Below are 26,705 nucleotides of genomic sequence, written 5' to 3' on the forward strand. Positions count from 1 at the left end.
AACCTTCTAAGCATAATGTTGGCGGAAAATCATAAGCCAGCAGGTAAGGCAGTCCAAGGGCACAGATGGAAACATTATTGTATATAAGTGCAGCCAAGTTGATGTCTGATTCCCATTAGAAGAGCAAAGCACTGCAAAATCTGGAAATCCTGAAGAAAAATGCTCAACAGGTCAGGCAGCCTCAATGGAGAAACTAGATTTGATTAGTTTGGATGAATCAATTTCAAGGAAGTTCTTTTGTTTTCAGGGAAATTTCAATGGCTTTCAAGGAAATCTTGAATGAAAACCAAGATCATCAAAGATCATTTCCATCTGATTGAATATTGGCCTGGAAACCCTGAGATGGTGCTTAGTTCCAGGGTCATCAATGATCATCAATGCTCCTACCTGGAGCAAGTGTCTCTAAAAGCAGAAAATGTGTCAACACTCAAAGGATCAAATAGCATCTGTGGAACGAGAAATTTAGTTAACGTTTCAGATCAAAAATTCTTCATCATTTTAACAAGGGGTCTTCAAGCTGAAACATTCTTTTATTCCCTTTTCTACAGTTGCTGTCTGATCTGCTGGATATTCCTGCAATATCTGATTTTACATTTTTAAAATATCATACCTAGTTTTTCAGCTATCTGTTATAATGAATTCCATTCCTGTTACCTTGAGGGGTAACCTTATAGAGGCAAACAAAATCATGAGATGAATAGATCGGGTAGACGCACAGTCTCTTGTCCAAAGTAGGGGAATAGAGAACCAGAGGACATGGGTTGAAGGTGAGGGGGAAAGATTTAATAGTAACCTGTGGGGTGGCTTTTTCACACAAAGGGTTTTAGGTGTATGGAATGAGCTGCCGGAGGAGGTTTTTGAGGTAGGTACAATTGCAACGTTTAAGAAGCATTTTGACAGGTACATGGATAGGGCAGATTTAGAGGGATATGGGCCAAATGCAAGTAGGTGATACTAGTGTAGATAGGACATGTTGGTTGGTGTGGGCAAGTTGGGCCAGAGGGCCTGTTTCTACGCTGAATGACTCTACGACAAATCTATCCCACTGCTTGAAGTTCCACTCCAAGAAAACCTGATGCATTATTTACTGATGATGTCATCCACGTTATTTATGATTTTTGTTTCATTCTCTCATGAATGCAATTGTGCAATTGTAGAAAAAAGCATGATGGAAGAAATTGCCTCCCTCTAGCAATTGAGGAATGATAATTCTCACACCAGATGCCTGAAGAGAAACCACTTTTGTTGCTCACCTGATGGAAAACTGCTTGCAGTTACTGTTTTGAAAAATAAACCTAATGGAATCATTTTTTATGTGTGCATCAGGACCCAATGATATGTTTTGATTTTTTACTGGTGGCTTGAGCCAAGATGTCACCGAGGCTTTGCCAAAAATGGTATGATATTTTTAAAAGGTAAAATCACAAATTGCAGGAACATCCAGCAGGTCAGATAACATCTGTAGAGAGGAGAATAAAATAATGTTTCAGTTTGAAGGCTCTTTGTCAAAATGAGGGATTGAAATGCGAGCAGTTTTTTTTACTTCCTAATGGGGCTGGAAGATGAAAGTAATTTAATTGAGGCAGGTGAAGTGAACTTTAGCCTCTGCTGCTGCAGAAAATCCACATGACCCATACGCTGTGAATTTGACTCCTTAGCTAACACTATCATTGGAAATTGTAGGGAGCATTTTGCAAATCAGTGCTATGAATAATTAACTTGTAATTTCCTTTCTATTCTTTTTTCAGGGTCGTATTGAACTGTTTGTTGATATGTTTCCAAAGGACCATCCTGCACCAGGTGCAGCAACTGATATAGCACCAAGGAAACCAAAAAAGTAAAGTATTCTCATATTATTAGATGTGTTGAGGTTATTGGCTATAATTAAACACAACTGACCTTTTTTATGCCTATTTCAATTTCCCTCTAAAGTGGACTGCGAGGCAATTGGGGAGAAAGCCTGTTGTTCAGCATTTTTAATGATAAACAAAGACTTTTCATATCAATTCATTGTTGCATTGCAGCTGGTCTGTGAATTGTATTTTTGCCTCAGAGCAGAACAAATCTCTTGTAATTGTAAACCACATTGTTTTACTTCTATCTTAAACTTCTCCTCAAAGCTTCTTTTTTCACAAGGAAGAGACGTTAGTTTGCATTATTTGGGAATTACCATCCAGCTCCTGCTTTCAGTTTATATCCTAGTTCTGCTTCACCTGATTAGCTCCACCAATCTCTTCTCTACAGTTGACGGTCAAAGGCATTCCCATGGATACTATTGCTAAAAATCATAGCAAATGATTAAAACTATCATTATTATTTCTCAAAGGTTCTTCCCACACAGAGAAATATTTTATTGTTTAGACAGTAATGGAGGCTCCTTTCCTTTGTCACACCTGTCAGCGCATACTTAATCTGAACAGGGATCTCAATTACCTTATGTATTTATTGTTTTAACAATTGCTGAACAATGTGACAATTCATTAATGCATAGAGCAATTAACAGCCAAAACAATTAATCTTTCTTACTACAGGCTGTGACTGCTCACCGTGCTATCATGTTTGAGGTTTATTTCTGTCATGCTAGAGGCTAATTCGCAAGATTTGAACTTAGCCAAACAATTAGTGTCATATTTATTCAGATGTCAAAATTCTTCAGCCTTGTGGTCCCATTGTGAACCCTCGCCCCTTGAAACATATCTTGAAAATTAGCAGGTTCGCATTAGTATCTGGCCAATTGACTGAATGTAAACCCTGTAGACAAGACACGTCATGAAAATCAGAAAACTTCCCCATTGAATCATACGTGCCTCAAAAGTGCAATAATGCGGCTAATGTAACCCCACTTTTTAAAAAGGGAGGGAGAGAGAAAACGGGGAGTTATAGACCAGTTAGCCTAACATCGGTAGTGGGGAAAATGCTAGAGTCAGTTATTAAAGATGTGATAGCATCACATTTGGAAAGTGGTGAAATCATCGGACAAAGTCAGCATGGATTTACCAAAGGCAAATCATGTCTGACGAATCTTCTAGAATTTTTCGAGGATGTAACTAGTAGAGTGGATAAGGGAGAACCAGCCGATGTGTTATATCTGGACTTTCAGAAGGCCTTCGACAAGGTCCCACATAGGAGATTGGTGTACAAACTTAAAGCACACGGTATTGAGGGTTCAGTGTTGAGGTGGATGGAAAATTGGTTGGCGGACAGGAAGCAAAGAGTAGGAATAAACGGGTCCTTTTCGGAATGGCAGGCAGTGACTAGTGGGGTACCGCAAGGCTCAGTGCTGGGACCCCAGTTATTTACAGTGTATATTAATGATTTGGACGAGGGAATTAAATGCAACATCTCTAAGTTTGCGGATGACACGAAGCTGGGTGGCAGTGTTAGCTGCGAGGAGGATTCTAGGAGGCTGCAGAGTGACTTGGATAGATTAGGCGAGTGGGCAAATGCATGGCAGATGCAATATAATGTGGATAAATGTGAGGTTATCCACTTTGGCGGCAAGAACAGGAAAGTAGAGTATTACCTGAATGGTGACCGATTGGGAGAAGGGGAGATGCAACGTGACCTGGGTGTCATGGTGCACCAGTCATTGAAAGCAAGCGTGCAGGTGCAGCAGGCAGTGAAGAAAGCGAATGGTATGTTGGCATTCATAGCAAGAGGATTTGAGTTTAGGAGCAGGGAGGTTCTGCTGCAGTTGTACAGGGCCTTGGTGAGACCGCACCTGGAGTATTGTGTGCAGTTTTGGTCTCCTAACCTGAGGAAAGACGTTCTTGCCTTAGAGGGAGTACAGAGAAGGTTCACCAGATTGATCCCTGGGATGGCGGGACTTTCATATGAGGAAAGACTGGATAGACTGGCCTTGTACTCGCTGGAATTTAGAAGACTGAGGGGGGATCTTATAGAAACATATAAAATTCTTAAGGGGTTGGAGAGGCTAGATGCGGGAAGATTGTTCCCGATGTTGGGGGAGTCCAGAACCAGGGGTCACAGCTTAAGGATAAGGGGGAAGTCTTTTAGGACCGAGATGAGAAAACATTTCTTCACACAGAGAGTGGTGAGTCTGTGGAATTCTCTGCCACAGAAGGTAGTTGAGGCCAGGTCATTGGCTATATTTAAGAGGGAGTTAGATGTGGCCCTTTTTGCTAAAGGGATCAGGGGGTATGGAGAGAAGGCAGGTACAGGCTACTGAGCTGGATGATCAGCCATGATCATATTGAATGGCGGTGCAGGCTCGAAGGGCCGAATGGCCTACTCCTGCACCTATTTTCTATGTTTCTATGTTTCTATGTTTCTATAACATTTTATCACCTCAAATATCATCACACAACACAACACAATAAAGTATAATGTGAGAACATAGAATCAGTACTAGGATATTTAGTCCTTCCAGCTGAAGTTTGAAATCAGAGATTATGAGTGCCTTGGCCTGACAATTCCTTGTATTTCCCAGTACCTTTGGTTTAAAAATTGGCAACTGAGCAGGTGGTATTTGTAAATGAGAGCTTCAAATTTCCACTTCATTCAGGGTGCAGAAATGACTTTTAACTCAATCCTAAAAGACCTGGTTCAAACTTTCAGATGAATCAGTGAATATAATTTCTCTGTGCCTTGTCTTTTAATTCCCCTGATTATCTTGAAAACTCAAATCCCACTTGCATTTTTAAATTCCAGGGAACACAACCGTAATTTGTTTAATCTCACGCTGTAATGTAACCATGTTATTCAGGAGCCCTTCGTAGTATAACTCATAAAGCATGGTTTCCAGACCTCTTATGTGCTGCAGATATGGTCTAATCACATCTGTGTTTTATGAACTACATTGAACAAATACTTGTGAACTACATGCATAGACTCCTACTGTACTGAGAGGAAACCGTGCTAAACACTGGCTCTGCATTACTAATATTGCTGATATTATTGATAAATGCTGATACTTTGTTGCAGCCAAAGGGATATCCTCTAATGCTCCAAAATATTTTTTTTCCTTAGAAGTTCTCTTTCACCTTTGCTCCCATAAGAGTGTAGTGAAATGCAGCAAGACAATTGACCAAGAATCAATATAGGACATTTCATAGGAATACTCTACTTGTATTCTCGGAGTTTCACAGTTCCCTGAAGAAATGTGAGGAAAGGAACTTTGCTTTTATTAATAGCAATCGAAAGGTCTACAGTATTATGTTAATACTGATCAGACACGTGCAACTTTCTGGGGAGGCATTCAATATTGCATATGCCACAGCATCTTATCCTGTCTTCCTTCCTCCCTGCCAGATATGAGCTTAGAGTCATAGTTTGGAATACAGATGAGGTTATCTTGGAAGACGATGATTACTTCACTGGAGAGAAATCTAGTGACATTTTTGTCAGGGGGTATGTACAACCGTGTGGCCTGTGTTGGGAGTGTGAAGTGTGCTTTTGTTTTCTAATTTTTCTTTGTTGCTTTTGTTGTTAACCAGTTATGAACTGCGTGTTATTATTTGGAACACTGATGACGTTATTCTTGAAGATGATGCTTTCATGACAGGAGAGAAGATGTCAGACATCTATGTCAGGGGGTAATGATTCAATTGCACGGCTCATCCCCCCTCTATGCTGAGTAATTCATTCATTCCCCATCCTACATTGCTGCAACATAGATGTTTGCAATTGTATTTAACTACATTTCAGATACATAGCAAGCATATTTCTAGTTCCTCAAGCACATTGCGTAAAAGCACAATGTTAGGTATTAAAATAAAGAAAGCAGTGGCTTTTTGGGAAATTTGTTGTAATCGGACCCCACTTTCAATTGAATTGGCAATTCTTGTTAGTGGAGTTTGAATTGGAGAAAAATAATGTAACTTCTTAAGCATGCAGTATCTTCCAATATGTTTAGGCATATTTCTTTCTGATCCTCAGAAGTATATGAGAAAATAAAGGAATATTCATTTTCATTTTCAATCCCAACCAGTATTTCCTATTGCTTGCTTCCTTTCTCAACTCATTGAATTTTTCCTGGTTCACATTTGAAGAATTCTCCCGATGTGCATCATTCCCATTCTTCTTTGGTCTCACCCAGTTGTATCCCACCCTGATTATCTATCCTCAGCTATATTTCCCCCATCGCCACAGATGTTTCATTTGGATGCATGCATTTCTACATGGACTACTATGTGTAATATATACCATAATGACCATTATAATGCAGAAGTTGATGCCCCCTTGTCACCAGTTAATCAGACAAACCAAGTATTCTTTTTCTACTTTATGGTACTGAAAAGGTTGGCAAAATTATTTTGCTACTATCTTTTCAAGGCCATTAAGGTCAGGCAATAATTACCACGTTCATGAATTTAAAATAGTTAAGTCTCTAGTTTGAAATACAAAGTCAGTGCATCGAATGTGAGTGTTAATTCATCTGTTATCCATGCCAATCTCTAGTATTGATTGTGGTCCAATGATTAATGAAGGAATAAAGTAATAAGCACCCAGTTAAGAGTGTCAAGTCAGACACTGTGTGCATAGAAGAGGAACTAAAAATCTGGTTGGTATAGTATCTGCAGGCAGCATTTTTTTCATGCTTTAACAAATGTTTTTTTCAGAGCGCACTGTATTAATTTATGTTTTTCTTTGCAGCATGAATGCAGACATTCTCATGCATGACTAACATTCAAATTGATTTTGCTTTTAAAACTGCTGGATTGTTATTATTCTTAAGGAGCTTGCAACAAAATAACTGAAACATTTGCCTGTGGGTGCATGAGGGCCGCAATGTATTTCAAATTAATTATCTGGGATCAATAAATCCCACTGGATATTCTATGAACCACATGGATTTTGGCCCTTAAAGGCCTTTCATTGCAGCACTACCTGGTGCATCATTGCTGCTAATGTAAATAATTTCTCCAGGTGGTCAAACAAAAGAATAAGAGTGTGCCCTTTCATTGTAGAGCAGTTTCATTGCCAATTCCAATGGTGGGTTATACATGTTAGACACCCATACCAACAACAGCCTGCTCATAATACAATGAAGATGTTGTAGCTCACTACAGTAATGGTATAAAGAAAGCAGATCATTATCTCAATCAAAGTATATGATCTTTGTTTGTAAATGAAGGGTTACATGATGATCAGAAAATCATAGAATGGTTACAGCACAGGGGGAGGTTATTTTGACCAACGTGGCTGCTTCAGCTCTGTAGCGCTACAATTTTAACCAAGCAACCCAGGCGGCACAGTAGTGAACCTGATAGAGCTGCTGCCTCACAGTGCCAGAGTCCCGGGTTCAATCTTGACCTCGGGTGCTGTCTGTATAGACATTGCAAGTTCTCCCTGTGACCCTGTGGCTTTCCTCCGGTGCTTTGGATTCCTTCCACTCCCCAAAGATGCACTAGTTTTGTAAAGTTAATTGGCCTCTGTGAAATTGTCCCAAGTGTGTAGGGATAGCATTGAACTAGTGTAATCGGTTGATTGATGGTCGGCGTTGACTTGATGGGCCGAAGGCCCTGTTTCCAAGCTGTTTCTCTAAAACTAAAAAAATAGAAAGTTTAAAAAAGACTGGATCTTCCTTAGTAACTTTCTTCCTTTCTATCAGGTTTCAGCTTCTTCCAACACCATAACCCACTCTGAAAACCCTTTCTGTAAGAGTCAATATAAGAGTCAGTTCATCTTCGCAGATGAATGCTGTCTCTGTGATTTCCCAGCAGGAGATACACGAGAATTCTCAGGACAGTTCACCCCGCAGATCGCAGTCCAGCCAAGTCCAGGGGTCACTCTAGTTACCTGCTGCATCCTACTGTTCAGTGGCATATCAGGCTATTTTGGAGCCATTGCATCTTCTTAATAGATCTGTAAGAAATGTAAAAATGTTTTCTCTGTAAGGAATTTTTTAGGTTCTCCCCAGTTCTATCTTCATACCAAGGACACAATTGGAAAATTTGGCAGAAGGCTTTTGCTGGAAATTTTTATTGAATAACAAAAAGTTTTCAGATGATAAGGTGCAAGGCACTTAAAGCTTTCATGTAAGTTGATTCCCGCAATCTAGTTTATTTGGGCTTCACCTCTTGATGAAAAAGAAGAAATGTTTTAGTCACGTGGACTATTCTGACTGTCAGTTAAATGGACCATTCTTTACACCCAAATCATGAACACATTTGGAATACACTTGACTCCCCTACCAGCTATAGAATAAGGGTGGAGAATCAGGAATTATTGTTGTCAACAAATAAAAGACTTGCAGTTTATATTCACTTTTAATATATGGTGTAAAGAGAGAGGTAAGGAGATGTAACAATGTTAAATAAAAACTCTAAAATATAGGGCCATTGTACCTGTTTCAGCTATTGTTATGGTATAAACATGTCCAATGCTTATCGTGGATGTGTTTATGCCAGGAAAATTGCCATTTTGCTTGCAGCCAGTTCTAGTCATGCATGAGTCTGCGATACATCAACCAGCAGTGCCATCTGCAAAGAGGGGAGGCTGAGTTAGTGAAATTAGAACCAGTTTAAAGGTCAAATTTCCATGTGTTTACCAAATATCATTCCACTTCCTTGATTACATTTACTAATAATTCGTGATGTAAAGGAAAATTGGTGCAAAGATTCAAGAAGATAATAGCAGAATCCTGTCGTGAAACCAAGAGATAAAAGCAGGCGTTTTGGCAGATGTTGGGACAAACCACGAAACTCCCAGTTTCCATTTATTGTGAAACCTTGACCTGGATCGACATATGAAATGGATTAGGCCTATTAATAACAAACTTTAAGATGTTTGAGCTCATTGAACTTTAGAGAAGGGCAGTATATTTGGTAGATTTTCAGTCTAATTAAAGGAAAACTTCTTCATTTAATACTTAAAGGATGTCTCTGATTGTACTTACAACGTCTAGTTAACAGTTTTGAAAGTTGATGAGCAACTTTCAAATTTGATTAAGTTGATATTTTAAAGCTCGTATACTCCTACTCTACCAATCTATTTACACAGTTAAGGGAAATGTTTTTGTGTTTATGAATTGTGTATCGATGAAGCAAAGGTACTCTTTGTGAAACTTGTTAAATTTATAATCTTCGAGACATCCTTGAAACACTTTTTTTTAAAGTATAGCCTTCATCTAAACATAATTAATTGGATTGTTGGCTTCATGACAGGACAAATCTTCAGACATAACTGCCACTGGATGTCAACATTCAACTAGAGGTACATGACTAGGTTTAAGTAATAGCAGGTACAGCAGCCACTAATACCATGCACAGCCCAAGAATACATTTTTGAGATGAGTTGGGTTTAGTTTATTGTCACGTGGTACCGAGGTACAGTGAAAAGCTTTTGTTGCGTGCTAATCAGTCAGCGGAAAGGCAATACATGATTACAGTCTAGCCATCCACAGTATACCTCAGATAAAGGAGTCATTGGTGGCATTGGAATCTCAAATGCATTTACAGTGCTTTTGTATGTTACATTGACTATTATTGTAGGCAAAGCACTTGCCACATGTTCTTTGTGTACAATAGCTCAAGATATTTATATCAAAGTTGGAAAGAAAAGTTGATGACATTATTGCTAAAAGGAACGTGTGTTCTTCCAAAAACCTATGGTGATGAGAATGACAAATAAACCCAAACCAACCAATCAGCCACTTTTCCTTTATAGACATTACTCTTTTCAGTACAAAAGATTGTATCTTTGGTTATCTTTGGGACTAAAGCATAAATGGGATCTTGTGACGATTGGTGTCTCAATCAACGTGACTAATTTAGATTTTAGACAAGCCTCATACTGTGAGCTTCTCGTCTGATTTTACATATATGAGCAGTTAGTACACTTTGTCAGAGGATTTGAACTTGTCCATCAGAATTAATCCCTAAGGGCAGTGGCTTGTAAATGAAAATATGCTTGGGAGCAGTGTCCCTGAGGATGAAGTTGCCATGAGTGTTTTGGAAACATGGCATTTACCAGTGTGGATCTTTTGATGATCCACCACCATATGCTCATGGCGGAAGTTAAAACCTTTCCCATTTATAAAAGTGAAGCCTTGTGGGCACGAGCATACTCAATGACAGCCTTCTTCGTGGGAAGCCAGCCACACTGGCCAGTCCCATCGTCCCAGATAACACCTGGTCCTCACTGAATTCACTGAAATCCTTTCCTCAGAAATACACTGCCATGGGACCTCTCTGATGCTTTAGGGTTAGTAGCAAATTAGGAAATGCAAGCAACAAATTGATGGGTGTGTCTTTGCTTTATCTCCTTTGCATGAAGAAACTGCTTCATTTGACAAGCCAGTGATATTCATGTTGTTGAAGAACCCATTGGATTAATACCTTGTCAGCTAAATGTTGGAAAGTGCTCTCACTTAGTTGTAGTGCACCATGCAGGCGTTCAGAGGTTCTTGTGCAGTTTGCAGTGAATTCTGAAGTTGTCCAACAAAGTGTCTCAATATCAGCCGAGTGGACCTTTAAAAAAAGCAAGAAACTGGAACAATGGTTTGGAGTTTACAACTTTCACCTCCAGGTTACATTAGGAAGTGAAGAAATGGCGTTTACAGTTAGTAATGTCATCAGAGACGTGCCTGAGAAAAGTGTGAATGGTACATGGATGTGCCCAGACTAATTTTACATTGGACAATATTTCACCACGAATGGATCTTCAGCACCATCTACATCAGGTTCACATGAATTAATGCATTCCTTAAAGTATTTCCTTCTCCACAATTCCAATTGGGCAACTATTTTCATCCATGGCCATGAGCAAAATCAGTGTAACTACCTCTTATTAGTCCAGTCAGAAACCAGGTATTATTTGGACTGTTCCCTACAGTGAGGATTGGAAATCCAAAATCTAAAACACAATTATAGATTTGTTTTAGTCTGGATTTCTTTTGATCAGCTGAAGTCTTTGTGGTGTTAATTGTTGCTACACTGGCTGTCTCTTATAGCTGGCTAAAAGGGCAGCAGGAAGATAAGCAGGACACCGATGTACACTATCATTCATTGACTGGCGAGGGCAACTTCAACTGGCGCTTCATCTACCCCCTCGACTACCTGATGGCTGAGGAGAAGATCGTCATGTCCAAAAAGGAGTCCATGTTTTCCTGGGATGAGACAGAGTATAAGATCCCAGCCCGTCTGACTCTACAAGTCTGGGATGCTGACCACTTCTCAGCTGATGACTTCCTTGGTAAGTTGAACTGTTGTTTCTTTAATGCCTTGCACCATAGATCCAGATTCTTTTTACGAATGCATGATTATTATTCAGAAGTATCTCTTCTACTTTGAAATAGTTACATTACAGAATGAGGTCTTCTTCTACTTCTTCTTCTTCTTAAGCCCTTGGCTCCTCTAAGGAGCATAGGCCATTGGCAAATGTCCTCCACCTCACTCGGTTGTTGGCGGTTCTTTCGAGATCTCCCCAGTTAAGATAAATAATTGCCATCAATGATAGCTACTGTATGATCCACTGGGTCACAAACTCAGAGCACAGAAGCAGCCCGTTTGTCCTCCTGTGTCATCCCCATTCCTCATATTAATCAATGCAACAATCGCACAAATCTGTATTAATCTCATTTACCAGCACTTGGCCTGTGACCTTTTCTTCCTTGGTGATTCAAATGCTTTTTCTCAATGCTACTAAACAGCTGTGACAGTCTCAGCCTCCAGCACTCTCTCGGGCAGTGTGTTTCCACATTGCAACCAATCTAGGTGGACAAAGACTTGGATCGGATCTGCTCTAAATCGCCCACCCCACACATTAACTCTAGGCCCTCTGGTCTCAGACACCTCTACGAAGGGGATAACATCCTCACAAACTGCCCTATCTATACTCTTCATAATTCTGCATACCTCAGTCATGTCTCCCCTCACTCTCCTCCATCCTAAGGAAAATAAGCCCAGCCTATCCCAGTTTTCCTCAAAGAGTTGCACAGCATGGAAATTGGCCCTTCAACCCAACTCATCCTTGCTGACCAAGATGTCCCATCTATACTAATCCCACCTGCCTGTGTTGGCCCATAACCCCCCAAAACCTTTCCTTGGCATGTACCTATCCAAATGTCATCAGTACTCTTATATTATCCTTGCTCTTATATTCTACACCCCAACAAATAAAGACCAGTATCTTGCTAACTTCCTTCCCTACCTAATCTGCCACCTTCCTTGGAATTGTAAGCAGAGCTCCCTTTGTTCCTCAATATTCTCCCAACTCTATTATTTATTGTGTCGTGCACCCCTTCTCTCTTGCCAGGACTACGTTTTATTTGCCATGGCTGTGCCAATCTTGCCGGCTGATCAACATTGCTCTGCAACCTTATCTAAGTTAAGCTAAACGCTGTCAACATCGGCATGAAATTTGGTGTTGTGTGTGCACAAATACAGCATCCAGCCTCCCGTCTGGACTACTGCAACAGCCTCCTCTATGGCGCACCCTCAAAAATCATCAGTAAACTTCAATACATTCAAAACTCCGCTGCCCGTCTACTCACCCACACCCCGATCCGTGAACATATCACCCCCGTCCTTTACAAACTCCACTGGCTCCCCATCCCCCAGAGAATCCAGTACAAAATCCTCCTCATAACCTACAAAGCCCTCCATAACCTGGCCCCATCCTACCTGACCGACCTCCTCCACAGGCACACTCCCACCTGCACCCTCCGCTCTGCTGCTGCCAATCTCCTATCCCCCCACATCCGGACCAAACTCAGATCCTGGGGGGACAGGGCTTTCTCCATCGCTGCTCCCACCCTATGGAACTCACTACCCCAAACCGTTAGAGACTCCTCCACACTCACCACATTCAAAACATCGCTGAAGTCTCACCTGTTCAGTACTGCCTTCAACCACTGAAGGTCACCTCACCTTCTGTCTCCTTTCTCTGTTCGTTTACTTATTTACTTATTTATCTATTTATTCATTTCCCTATGTTCTCTAAAGCTCTGTAAAGCGTCTTTGAGTATATGAAAAGCGCTATATAATTAAAATGCATTATTATTATTATTATTATATCTTCAGCTTCTCCAGCAATATGACATATGCTATGTCATATTTATTTTTGAGTTTGAAACCAGAAGGTGAACTACACAAAGACACAATGCATCCGACAGGGTCTGTGAAGGGAGTAAAAACTAATTAATATTATAAAAGGGTAATTTTACAGTAGAATTGGTCAGTTGTAACACAAACAGAAAGATTGAGAAAGCTGAAATTGTTGAATTCTTTATTGGGACCCAAAGGCAGCGAAATGCAGTGGAAGATTTTGTTCTTCAGGCGTACAGTGGGCAAGTTGAAACAATGCTGGAGGCATGATAGAAAAGTCAAAGTGTGAGATAAGGAGATAACAATAGAAGAGGTGTGGAATGTTCATACCATTGGGTTATAGGCTACCCAAGCGGAATATGAGATGCTGTTCCTTCAGTTTGCTTGTGGCCTCACACTGGCCATGGAGGAGGCCCAGGACATAAAGGCCAGTATGGGAATAGGAAGGGGAGCTAAAATGGTTAGCAACCGGGAGATCCAACAGGCCTTGGTGGACCAAGTGAAATGTTTGGCGAAATGCCAAGTCTTCTCGTGGTCTTGCTGATGTAAAGGAGGCCAGGTCAGAAGCACTGATGTAGATGAGGTTAGATGAGGTGCACATGAACCTTGGTCTCACCTGCATGGACAGCGTGATTCTCTGGGTGGATGTGAAGGAGGAGGTATAGGAACAGGTGTTACATCTCTAATGTGAAAGTATCTGGAGAGGGGGTGGTTTAGATGGAAAGGAATGAGTGGACCCAGTTGCGGAGGAAGATATTTCTGTGGAAAATGGAAAGGGTAGGGGTGATGGGACCTATACTTGCTCTTTACAGGCAAGGGAGTGAGAACAGTGGAGAAGGAAATAGATGAGATGCAGTCAAGGGCTCTTTTCACCACAGAGGGAAAGTCACAGTTAAGGAGAAAGTCAAACCTCTTGGTGATAACTTTGTGGAGAGATTCATTATTGGAATGGACCGCAGACACAGGAACTAGAAGAATGGAATGGCGTCCTTAAACAAAGCGGGGGGGGGGGGGGGGGGGGAATATAGTTGAAAACGCTGTGGGAGATTGTAAGCTTGTAATGTTCATGAGTCAGGAACTTGTCCCTTTAGGTGAAGACGGAAGAATGCAGAAATAGGAGGGAACTGTCAGAGATGGGTCATGCGAAGGAGAGACAAGATTGAAATCGTCAACAAAAGCCATGAAATTTTCCAGTTCTGCCTGAGTGCAGGAAGCAGCACCAATACAGGTGACAAGATACTGGATAAAGAGTTGAAGGAGAGGGGTCAAGTAGAGCAGAAAGAAACTCTTGTTTATGTTCAAAATTAGGTTTTCTGGTCCCACAAACGCACAAGTAACATTGGATAAGCTCTTCAAAGTTATGCCACAATGTTAACTTCAAAACAGGTATTTAGCAATGCGTGTAATATTCTGGAACATTGTTCAACAACTCAGCTGTGACTCTAGTTTTTTTCCCCCGACAGGTGCAATTGAATTGGATCTGAACAGGTTTACCCGAGGTGCAAAAACAGCCAAGTTATGTACAATTGAAATGGCTACAGATGAATCTTCTTTTCCTATGGTCTCCATTTTTAAGCAGAAGAGAGTGAAGGGCTGGTGGCCATTTGTCGCCAGAAATGAAAATGATGAAATGGAGCTTACGGTAAGAAGAGCTTTTTTTAAATTTTGGAGTTTAGCTTAATCTCTTATCAGGAAAAAATTGACACAAGCATTGTAAAGAAATAAATTTAAAAAAGGCATGAGGTTTTGTTATGTGGTAATGACAGAAGTGAGGCAGAAGATGTGATCTTACAAAGTAAATTTAGGGAGTTTGATTGATTAGTACGGGTGTCAGCTGTTATGGGGAGAAGGCAGGAGAATGGGATTAGGAAGGAGCGCTAGATCAGCCACAATTGAATGATGGAGTAGACTTGATGGGCCGAATGGCCTAATTCTACTCCTATCACTGATGACATTTTGATCTTAGATGGAAAGTTGAAAACCAAGATGTCAGATGACACCAAGATTGCCAGGGTCACAGACTGTGAGGAAGGCTGTCAAAGTACACAGTGAGATATAAGTCAGCTACAGTAATGAGCAGAGAAATGGCAGATGGTGTTTAATTTGAGCAGGTGTGAAGAGTTGAACTTTGGGAGACCAAATTTAAGGGGAAAATATGCAAAAAATGGCAAGATCCTTAACAGCATGAGTGTGCAGAGGTCCAAGTCCATAATTGAGGTCCAAGTCCATAATTCCCTGAAAATGGCAACACAAGTAGGTAGAGTGGTAAAGAAGGCAGATGGTATGTTTGCCTTCATCAGTCGAGGCATTGAGTGTAAGAGTCAGGAAGTCATGATGCAGCTTCATAGGACTTTGGGTAAGCCACGTTTGGAGTTATGCATGCAGTTCTTGTTGCCCCAGGTAGGATGTGGAGATTTTGGAAAGGCTGCCGAGATTTACCAGAATAATGCCTGGAATAGAGAGTAAAAACAAGGAACTACAGATGCAGGTTAATACACAAAAAACACAAAGTGCTGGGGTAACTCAGCAGGTCAGGCAGCATCTCTGGAGAACATAGATAGGTGACTTTTCAGGATGGGACCCCTCTTCAGACCACCCGAAACATCATCAATCCACTTTCACCAGAGATGCTACCTGATCTGCCGAGTTACTCCAGCACTTTGTGAATCCTTTTCTGGATTAGAGGGTATTAGCTGCAAGGAGAAGTGGGACAGATTTGGATTCATTTCTCTGCAACAGCAGAGGTTGAAGGGGGATCTGATAGAAGAACCTAAAATTATGAGGCATACATAGGGTAGAATGGAAATATCAAATAAAGCAAAGTTTTAAAATATGCAAGGCACTTTTTTTACACACACAGTGCAGATAAGAGTTTGTTTTGGCATCATGTTGGCAGGCATTGTGGGTCAAAGGGCCTGTTCCTGTGCTGTACTGTTCTATGTCTTGAATAGTAATCTCAGGATTTTTCTCTGCGCTATATGCTGGTGAGTGTAGAAATGCTAGTTAGTGTATAAATAGGAAGAGCAGAGAGATGAATGTGTGACGAAAGATCTGTTAGAAGGGGAAGAACCTTGGGTTTTTGGATAATTGGGGTCTCTTCTGTGGCAGGGTAGACCTGTACAAAAAGGAGGGGTTCCAGAACCAGGGGCCACAGTCTAAGAATAAAGAGGAGGCCATTTAAAACTGAGGTGAGAAGAAACTTTTTCACCCAGAGTTGTGAATTTGTGGAATTCGCTGCCACAGAAGGCAGTGGAGGCCAAATCACTGGATGAATTTAAAAGAGAGTTAGATAGAACTCTCGGGGCTAGTGGAATCAAGGGGTATGGAGAGAAGGCAGGCACAGGTTACTGATTGTGGATGATCAGCCATGATCACAATGAATGGCGGTGCTGGCTCAAAGGGCCAAATGGCCTCCTCCTGCACCTATTTTCTGTTTACCTTACAAGGTACAAAGTGCTGGAATACCAGCATCTCTGGAGGACATGGATAGGTGACGTTTTGGATGAGGACCCTTCTTCGGGCTAATTGTAGGAGGAGGGAAGATAGTGCCTCACAAGTTGAATGGAGTTTTTTGAAGAGCAAGCTAAGAAAATTGATGAAAGCAGAGTGGCAGATGTAGTTTACATGGACCTAAATTAGGCTTTTCCCACATGGTAGGCTGGTCCAGAAGGCAGTGGCACAACAGATCCAAGGCGTGTTGGGGAATTAGATCCAAAGTCAGCTTGGTGTGAGGAGGCAGTGGGTAGTAGTCGATGGGTGTTTTTGCAACTTGAAATCTCTAACCAGCAGTGAACTGTAGGGATCAGTGCTGGAGCCTTCTTTGTAATATATAAATGAATGACATGAGAATGTATGTGGTTAGATTATGAAGTTTGCGGGCAAATAAAAATCCCTGGAGTCGTATAGAGTGAAGAAACTTGTCTACAGATGGACATAAACATGGATGCAGGTTAACCTATGATGAGCACTGGGCCTGAATTCGCTGGAGTTTAGAAGAATGAGGGGGGGACGGGGACCTCATTGCAACATTCAGAATAGTGAAAGGCTTGGATAGAGTGGATGTGGAGAGGATTTTTCCAGTAGTGGGAGAGTCTAGGACTAGAAGTCATAGCCTCAGAATTAAAGGACATTCTTTTAGGAAGGAGATGAGGAGAAATATCTTCAGTCAGGGTGGTGAATATGTGGAATTATTTGCCACAAGGCTGTGGAAGCCATCAGTGGATATTTTTAAGGCAGAGATAGACAGATTTTTGATTAGAACAGGTGAGGGAGGTTATGGGGAGAAGGCAGGAGAATAGGATTAGGTGGGAGAGATAGATCAGTCATGACCGAATGGCAGAGTAGACTTGATGGGCCGAATGGCCTAATTCTACTCCCATCACGTATGACCTTTTGACATAGATCAGCAGAAAAGATGGGCGGAGTGGAATTTACTCCAGAAGTGTGAGGTAATGCACTTTGGAAAACCAAATTGTAGTTGGACACAATAGAGCAAATAGCACAAACCTAAGTGGTGATGGAGGCAGATATGATAATAGTGTTAGAGGCTTTTAGATAGGCACAAATGGATATGTAGGAATATGGATCACATGTATCAGGTAAGATTACTTTATCTTGGCCTCATGTTCGGCTCAGACATTGAGGACTAAAGGGCCTTTTTCTGTGATTTACCTTTCTATGTTCTCAGGATATGAGCCTAATGCAGGCATATAAAGTTAACAGATAGAGGCATCATGGACGAGATGGGTCAAAAGTGCAAGTTTTAGTGTATGTTTCGATTGAGAACAGGGAAGGATTAATCTCAGTTTGAATATAACAGTTGCCAACCAATGTGAGGAAATTATGTGTTTTGAAATCCAACTGTAGGAAGAATAATAAATACAAATAGTTCAAAGTAATTTAAGAGAATTTTAATGCACAAAATGCAGACACCTTATGACATTTTCAGTGTAGACACCCTCTGGGAGCAATCGCCTCTCCTTTTCATACTGTCGACCATCTGCAGTTGAGTTTCGCAGGTTGGATATCTCCAGTGTAAACACAGAGTCTTTGCAAAGTTTAAACCAAATGTTTTCTGTGTTCAGGGTAAGGTGGAGGCTGAACTACACCTGTTGACAGCAGAGGAAGCTGAGAAGAACCCTGCAGGCTTGGCGCGAAGTGAGCCAGATCCTCTGGAGAAGCCAAAGTGAGTCAAATTTTCCTGTTCTGTTCATGTCTCACAAACTAGCTCAGGGTAAAAGCTGCCATTTAAGGAACAGGAGGAGGGCACAATTCAGATTCTAATCTTTATAGGAGAAAAGATGGCTCTAATGTGAATACCTTTAATTTGTTTCCTTAGCTGGCATAGTTCTATAGTAAGGCAATTGTGTACAGGGTTCTTCCTTTTACTGTCCTGGGCTTTAATACCTGCCTCTGTCAGGTTTGCACAACTACTGCCTGGTTTTACAATACCTGTGTCCAGGCACAAATTGCATCTTGTATGTTTAAATGAGGGCTTGTGTGACATCAGGAAGCTGGGCAGTGTCTTATTATGCTTGTATTCAAAGAGCTTACTGGGTAGGAAGTGAGGCTGGGTTTGTTGTTTTCATGGAGCACAATGCAGCTTCTATATTAGGAATGGTCTCACAGCCGAGATATCCAAAAGTCGAATGCATAGCTTTGGTTAAACAGTAAACGTCTACTGAGGATTTGAACAATTGTTTTATGCAGTACTTGGAATTTGAAGGGGAGAGAAATGTGTAGATTGTGTCATACATTCAGAAAACAATATTCAAATTCTGCCTGATGTTAAATAGTAACTTTTGTCTATTTCTTTTTCTCCTGTCTCTGTTCCTCTCCTGAATTTTCCTACTCAGTCGTCCTGACACCAGCTTTATCTGGTTTATGAATCCTCTAAAGTCGATCAGATATTTCATCTGGCATAATTATCGGTGGCTACTTTTGAAGATCCTTGCCCTTGTACTGCTTCTTCTGCTATTGGGGCTCTTCTTTTACTCCATGCCTGGTTACATTGTCAAGAAGATGCTTGGAGCATAGTGATCTCAAAATGGTAGATGCTTATTCTCATCTATCCTAAAATGTACCTATGAAATGTGGAAGAAGTTTGTTTTCTAATCAGAACTGTACCGCGTTCTCTCACACTTCTACCACTCCCCATACTAACCTTCCGACTTCCCTCCCTCCCCTTCCCCTTCCCCTTCCCCCTTTAAATTATTAACACTAACCTTAATTTTGTATTTCTTTCATGCTTCTGTGGACAGTCGGCCCGACACAACTTTTATATGGTTTCTCAACCCTTTGAAATCCATCAAATACCTCATCTGCACCCGATACAAGTGGCTTATTGTGAAGATTGTGTTGGCTCTGCTACTGGTGATCATGATCGGCCTATTCCTTTACAGCATGCCAGGTTACATGGTGAAGAAGCTGCTTGGTGCATGAATCACGGTTTCATGTGGCTGAACAACTGACGGTACTTTTAATGTATGACGTTTAGGAGATAAGCCTTTACCATTTTCTGGGGATTCACTTTGAAAACATTATCTACAGATCATCTTATTGTGTGCAGTGTGTGCTGCTCTCCAGCATCAAGGTTTAAATTACAATTTAATGTTCTTTTCAGCTTTTTGATTCTCAGTTGCAAGTACGTTTTGCTTGTATGGTTTTGAGGTTCAGTATTTCTCACATATTATCATCACTGCCAGTTTCGTCGAGCACTTCCAAAATTTCCCCCTATTCCACTTAAACACAAAGATATAGTCCAACTACAAATGGTCCCTCGGATATTTTTGGCCAAGCTATTCCTTTCACTGTTTGTGGCCTTGATTACTTTCGGCAAAACTTTTTTTAAATGTTTCATAGTGAAAAAATATGAATCCTGCATGTGCTCTTGTCAAAACGTCATGTACTTTCACATCTTCATCACATACCTATATCTCTCATTTCCCTTTCCCCAACTCTCAGTCTGAAAAGGGGTCTTGACCTGAAACATCACTTATTCCTTTTCTCCACAGATGTTGCCTGGCACGCTGAGTTACCTCAGCATTTTGTCATCCTACAACAAGTTCTTCATGGGGATCAAAACCAATTCAGCACTATCCTTCAAGCTAACAAGCAGAAACAATTCACATAACTGGTAACTAATCAAAACATTAACATTACAAGAGATATCAGACACCAACACTCACCACCATTAGAAACTAGCATTCAATTTTACAGCTACACTTTTTTTGATTCTTTGTGTTTTTTCTTTGCACAAGAGAAAATTGTCACAAAACAAATTGACCTCTATTCATCTATTTAATTCTTTGAGCACTGCAAATCTCTGGGACTCTCTTCCTCAAAGGGTATTGGGAGGAAGGAATACCCTTTATGTAGGAAAGAACTGCAGATGCTGGTTTACATTGAAGATAGACACAAAATGCTGGAGTAACTCAGAGGACGAGGCATCATCTCCGGATAGAAGAAATTGATGATGTTTCAGGTCTAGACCCTTCTTCACAAAAAAACAATCCTTTTGTTAATGACTAGCTGAAGAGATTCATCAGATGAGAGGTCACAATTACATCAATCACACCTTATCACCTAACAGAGGAACTCCATTGACCAACCCCTGTTCCTATCTTCAAACATATTAACTAGGGCAAACAACTTGGCCTGTTAATCACACTGTGTTTACAAGCTTGCTGAATTTCAACATTAGATTGCACCACATGGATGTTCAGATCTTCAAAACATAACAGTGAGCAAGCATCTACAATTGTGTAGTAAAATAACTGCAGATGCTGGTACAAATCAAAGGTATCACAAAATGCTGGAGTAACTCAGCGGGTCAGGCAGCATCTCTGGAGAGAAGGAATGGGTGACGTTTCGGTCGAGACCCTTCTTCAGACTGAAGGGTCTGAATGTTTCAGTCTGAAGAAGGGTCTCGACCCGAAACATCACCCATTCCTTCTCTCCAGAGATGCTGCCTGACCCGCTGAGTTACTCAGCATTTTGTGATACCAAGCATCTACAATTAATCTATTCAGGATTTCACTATTGTTCAAGTAGCGATTTCTGGTCAAGACAAAGATAAATACATATTCATGAAATACACAATTGAGTAGATGACAGCCAATTTGTCCAAGGTCACATTTAACAAACCAATCTGTTTCATCAGCTCAACTCAAAACAAAAATCAGATTTTCATAACTAATGAGGTAGCATTTTACAAGGTTGACTGTACCCTGGTAAATAGCAGACAGCATACCCTAGATGAGACTCAAGTTCTCTTTGCTTTATAATTGGCAGTTGCCTCTGTGATCCATTTTTCATTGTGTACATTGTGAAATTATGAAAGTATGAGGAAATTGTATGTCCTCAAAAGTCTGTGAAATTCAATTTCACCTTACTCTTTGTATGGATCTTTGTGTATTTTTTTTGTTTTTGTTGTGAGAACAATGCAATTAAATTAAATTAAATTAAATATTAATATTTGAAATAAAGTTGTGAACAATTGCATTATTAATTCAGCGCCAGACTACTCATTCCATTGACATGCTGGGATAAACAGGTAAAAATATGAAGAGAGGTTGAACTCTATTCTTGGAAAAATGTATTTTAGAAGTATCACAGGTAATGTTTCTGAATGTAGAACATTCTTAGACAGCCTGACAAGCTAGGTTTAGGTTTACCAAGGATTTTTTTCCCTGCCTGGGGTGTCGTGAACCTAAATTCAATCTCACCAACAGGCTAGATATTCAGCATTGAGAAAAAATAATCTTCACCCATGGAGTACAAGATTTTGGGAATTCAAAACGGAGAGGAACGAACATGGAAGATTTCCAAATAGGAATGAATTTGAGATATTCAAAGCCATGCAGGCAAATAGTGATGAGGCAAAACACCAACTGTGTGCTTATTGTCTGCTGCACGCGACATTACATATGTTCTAATTCTGCTTGTATTTCCTACTCTCTTTACGGAAAGTGTAACAGACCTGACATCGCTTATGGGGAACAGTGACATCCCTTGTTTATTTTTCCACCTTTGAAATGCAAAACTGCATTTTTTTCCTTGTTCACATGTTTTTTTGTCCAGTTGAATGATTCCCGCTTTACCTATTTTTCCCTTCAGAAAGAAGGGTCTTGACCCGAAACATCACCGATTCCTCTATCCAGAGACGCTGCCTGTCCCCCCCGTGTTACTCCAGCATTTTGTGTCTATGTTTTACAAGCAACTCAACTCTGTTAACTTTTAACAACGTTATATTCAGATACTCTACAAGAGCCCAGCTGTTATTTTGTAAGGCAGGTGGTCTACAAATGCAACACCATCGCTCTCTTCCCCAAGTCTATAACAGAAATATCCTGTCATTGTCATCTCAGTCAAAAAGCAGTCATGGAATTTGCACAAGCCATTTGTTAAATTTAATTCCTTTAACAGCAATCTGTACATCCCAAGTTACCAAAGACAACAAATGCTGACTTCAACTACAATGCTAACAAGAAGCATCTCTCTCAAACAGCGCAATAATGCTAACATGGCTTTCTTTGCAGACATGATTAAAAGCATTCAAAGACTGTTCATGACATGTGAAAAAAGTCTCAGTCAACTTAGAGCTTCTGATCACAATCCTGAAAAAACTAACCACCATACAATGGAAACAAAACTGATTCTAATTCATTTAAACATTTCTAATGCATCTTATTTGAAGAGTTAGTTTGCCAGTTATCTTGCCAAATAAGAGCAAATTAAACATATAAATAGATTAGCAACCGTTTCAACAAAAATAATTCTTTTTTTCAGTCCTAATTGTTTAAAACTTTATTTCTAACCATTTTTCATATAATCAATTATACAATACCAACCATTACAATGTAGACAATTGAGGTGTGACTTAGGTCACCCATAGGTAATAAAATAAAGGTGTGGAAAGGGGCATTCCAGAACCAAGGCTCATCCACTGAAAACGAATAAATCACTCATCCTTGCCTTACTGGTTAATCATGCATCTTGTGAATTCTTCTAACAGTGGTTTATTGCTGATCAAGATTAAATTGCATCAGCTGCGTTGGCGGAATCTCAAGCTCATTGTTCACCTGAGGAGTTTAAAACAAAATACAATATTTTCATTTTAACAAAACATTTGCATTACTTAGCAAGGATTATAATCTTTGCACTTTCTGAAACCCCACTGAACCAAGCAAAATAGAATATGCTGCCTCTTCATTTTTGAACAAAATTCAGAAAATCGAATTAACATATATAACATATAACAACTACAGCATGGAAACAGGCCTGTCCGGCCCTACCAGTCCACGCCGACCATTCTCCCTGACCTAGTCTCATCTACCTGCACTCAGACCATAACCCTCCAATCCCCTCCTATCCATATACCTATCCAATTTACTCTTAAATAATAAAATTAATCTCCAACATTCATGCAACCCATTCACCTCCACCACAAAGTATCTCCATTGATACTCCATTGGTACTTTGTCCAACTTATAACATTGTTACAATACTTCATTACACCATCAAATTCAAGTTCCAATTTAAGTTGCATATCGTTCTCAACTGTGGGTACATTATAGTAGCTTCAACACCACCAAATCCAAATCCCTCAATGCACCAAACAAAACACAGATTCCAGGAATACATGGGTTAATATATGATGAGCGTTTGACAGCACTGGGCCTCTACTCGCTGGAATTTAGAAGGTGGGGGGTGGGGGACCACATTGAAACTTACAGAATAATGAAAGGCAGAGATAGAGTGGATGTGGAAAGGATGTTTCCACTGGTGGGAAAGTCTAGGAACAGAGGTCCTAGCCTAAGAATTAAAGGGTGCTCTTTTAAAAAGGTGAGGAGGAACTTCTTTAGTCAGAGGGTAGTTAATCTGTGGAACACATTGCCTCGGAGGGCTGTGGAGGCAGTCAGTGGATATTTTTAAGGTAGAGATAGACAAATTCTTGATTAGAACAGGTGTCAAGGGTTATAGGAAGGCAGGAAAATGGGATCGGCCATGATTGAATGGCGGAGTAGACTTGATGGTCCGAATGGCCTAATTCAACTATAACGTGTAAACCTCATTGAAAATTTACCTTCAGCACACAAATTTGTGTGAGTGCTTTCTTAACACAATGGTTTGAGCAATGAATACTATCTTTATCAATGACACTGTATTAATAAATGAATACAAAAATTTCATTCTTTAATAAATTAATCCATGTTGAATAAAACTTCAATAAGAGACAAAAACAAGACATAAAGTTGCATTTTTTAGAACTGCATAACCACAAAATTTAGCCCTGCAAACTAAAGTGCACCAATGTTAATAATGTCATAAGGAAAAGAATGGCACCTAAAAATAATTGATTGGCATTAATTTAATGAGTGCTAAATGGATTTTGCACCAGAAATGAGAACAACAGCCAACCTAGTGGATTTGTATTGTCCAGTCTAAGTGATCTTCCCCATTTTAAGTGGGCTTTCAGGCAGCGATCTGATTTCACGAAACACCCATAAAATGTTGTGTCTTTTACAAGCGCGCTGCAGCTTCATACCACCACTGCAGCTGCCATCAACCCATACACACTTTGAATTTTGCATCACTACAACCATCACACATTTGAAATCGTCCAGTTCAATTCCCTCATTTCCCATTCCACTATCAGGGTCAGGAATTGAACTTCATCTCCACTCGTCATTCATGTATTGTGCTTATCTCTTGGCACCTCACCATTCAATGCTAATGCCGTACCTGGTATAAACTGTGACCCACATCCACTCCCAAATACTAAATCTGCTCATTTTGATTACTAATCTCTTTAACCTTTGCCTGAACATTACCCGAGTTAATAATGGTGCTCTGAGCAATTGATGGAATCGTATACCGCAAACAAATGTGGTTTAAATTTCAACATGCAATTCGCTTGCCCAGAGAGCTATCCCATTTAGGTAGCTTGATATAGTACATCACACTGGTGGGCATCATGAAGTTACAATTGAGCTCCAATTACATAACAGCATGTTGGAACTGGGCAGGTAAAATGTGTGATTCAACTGATTGAAGTTATCTGCACCCAAGATGATCAATATCTGTTCTGAAACGAAAACCACACCAAATCAAATCTGTTTTGTCAGACCATCCGGATTACCAAAAAACAAACCTATCCACAGATAACACCAAGTGAAAATGACCTAACATTTCAAGTCTACCCACACTACTAAACAACAAAATAAATAAATACAGACATAAAATGTTCCAGTAACTCAGCAGGTCAGACAGCATCTCTGGAGAACATGCATAGGTAACATTTCAGGTCAGGACTCTTCTTCAGACTAAAGAAGGGTCCCGTCCCAAAATGTCACCCATCCACATTCTCCTGAGATTATGGCTGACCCACCGAGTTACTTTAGCTTTTAGTGCCTTTCGTTGGTAAATCAGCATCAGCAGTTACTTGTTACAACAAAATAAATAACTTCAAATCAACATGACCTCAGCCTGCAGCAGTTTCATCTATACTGAGTCTTGAGGAACCGTGGTGAAGCAGTCTGGCACTGTTTCTAATACTATGAAAAATAGCACTTGATAAATTATTCCAACATGAACCCAAACATTGCAAATGCTCAACAGTTCAAGCAGCATCCGCACAGAAAGAAATATATTTCTGCGTCAAATCAATTAACTCATCAACCTTAAGTATTTCCAATTAGGGATTAAAGCAACCTCCTAAATGTGTCCATAGCACGCAGAAGACAAGTTGTAACACTGCAAAAGTGCCTTACAGAAGGGAGTTGTTTAATGCCTCCTGGAAGAAAATATTGTATGCAAGGTATCACTTACTGTGGAATGCATGTACTGCTGTAATAATAATCTGAATTCTGCATTTTGCTGAGCAAGGTTGCACTTCTCAGTGTTTAAGTTTGCTCTTTTCACCAATATTTGACTGTAAAAGAAAATATTAAATCCTGTTCACTTAATATTGTATTTATATGAAGACCCAAGACCAGCAATGAAATAAAATAATGTAAATGAATAACAGAGCAGTAAAGACTTTTAGTAATTATTTTCTAAAAAAAAATAACAATACAGAAAAATTGCATTTATAACATTTGTTTTTCCAGCTAATGCAAGGACAACATAATAAAATACAACTTAGGCTTTCTTTCTGTCATTTTGTCATTGTTCTTTCTCTTGTCATTTTATGCTTCGGTCCTATTTTACATTCAAAATTATTTTTTTTCCTTTCATTATTTTTAACTGACCCTCCAGCATAAATGAAGCCAACCTATTATATCACACAAAAAATATCAAAACTTTGATTTTGAACATTAAATCACAAAAATTAAAAGATGAAAAGAAAATACTCAGGAAACACAAGATATGTTAGTATCTGGGACAAAAAAAAACAGCTGGAGGAGCACAACAGGTCGAGCAGTGTCTGTGCATGGAAGCAGAATATGAAATTTGTATGCTGATGCATTTCAACGAGGCAAATTTGATTTGTAACTTTATTCCATTAGAGATTTTGCTATCGCTTAAAGTGTGAGATACTTACAAGTATTTGCCCAATGAATCTTCAAGACAGTTCCAGACCTTCAATTTATTTTCTGGGATTATGTTTGTCATGGCTTCCCAGTATGCACTATCCTCAGAGCTATCTCTCTCCTTCACAGTGGACGTTTTGGTGTGCGCTTTGTCCCTTGA

The 26,705-nt window shown here is 40.0% G+C and overlaps 2 protein-coding genes across 10 annotated transcripts in view; one reads left to right on the forward strand and one right to left on the reverse strand.

The window, feature by feature from the left end:
* The window catches only part of otofa (otoferlin a), a 224,433-nt gene extending 203,567 nt beyond the window's left edge, over nt 1–20,866 (forward strand). For 5 of the 9 annotated variants that reach the window (XM_078399340.1, XM_078399343.1, XM_078399344.1 and 2 more), the window contains 7 exons: nt 1,749–1,837; nt 5,272–5,370; nt 10,916–11,157; nt 14,474–14,652; nt 18,095–18,195; nt 18,866–19,059; nt 19,271–19,406. In XM_078399340.1, the coding sequence (XP_078255466.1) occupies nt 1,749–1,837; nt 5,272–5,370; nt 10,916–11,157; nt 14,474–14,652; nt 18,095–18,195; nt 18,866–19,046 (891 nt within the window). In that variant the 3' untranslated portion in view covers nt 19,047–19,059; nt 19,271–19,406. Of the gene's footprint in view, nt 1–1,748; nt 1,838–5,271; nt 5,371–5,456; nt 5,556–10,915; nt 11,158–14,473; nt 14,653–18,094; nt 18,196–18,865; nt 19,060–19,270 lie in introns of all 9 variants that reach the window. The other 4 variants (XM_078399342.1, XM_078399345.1, XM_078399341.1 and 1 more) reach the window with 3 other exon arrangements.
* A 1,567-nt stretch (nt 20,867–22,433) lies between these two features.
* The window catches only part of drc1 (dynein regulatory complex subunit 1 homolog (Chlamydomonas)), a 51,180-nt gene continuing 46,908 nt past the window's right edge, over nt 22,434–26,705 (reverse strand). The window contains exons 15-17 of the mRNA XM_078399350.1: nt 26,557–26,700; nt 25,842–25,944; nt 22,434–23,092 (exon numbers count right to left, since the gene is read on the reverse strand). Coding sequence (XP_078255476.1) covers nt 23,030–23,092; nt 25,842–25,944; nt 26,557–26,700 — 310 coding nt within the window. The 3' untranslated portion in view covers nt 22,434–23,029. The remainder of the gene's footprint in view (nt 23,093–25,841; nt 25,945–26,556; nt 26,701–26,705) is intronic.

This window comes from Rhinoraja longicauda, chromosome 5 (assembly GCF_053455715.1).
Source record: "Rhinoraja longicauda isolate Sanriku21f chromosome 5, sRhiLon1.1, whole genome shotgun sequence".
NCBI classification, from domain to species: Eukaryota; Metazoa; Chordata; class Chondrichthyes; order Rajiformes; family Arhynchobatidae; genus Rhinoraja; species Rhinoraja longicauda.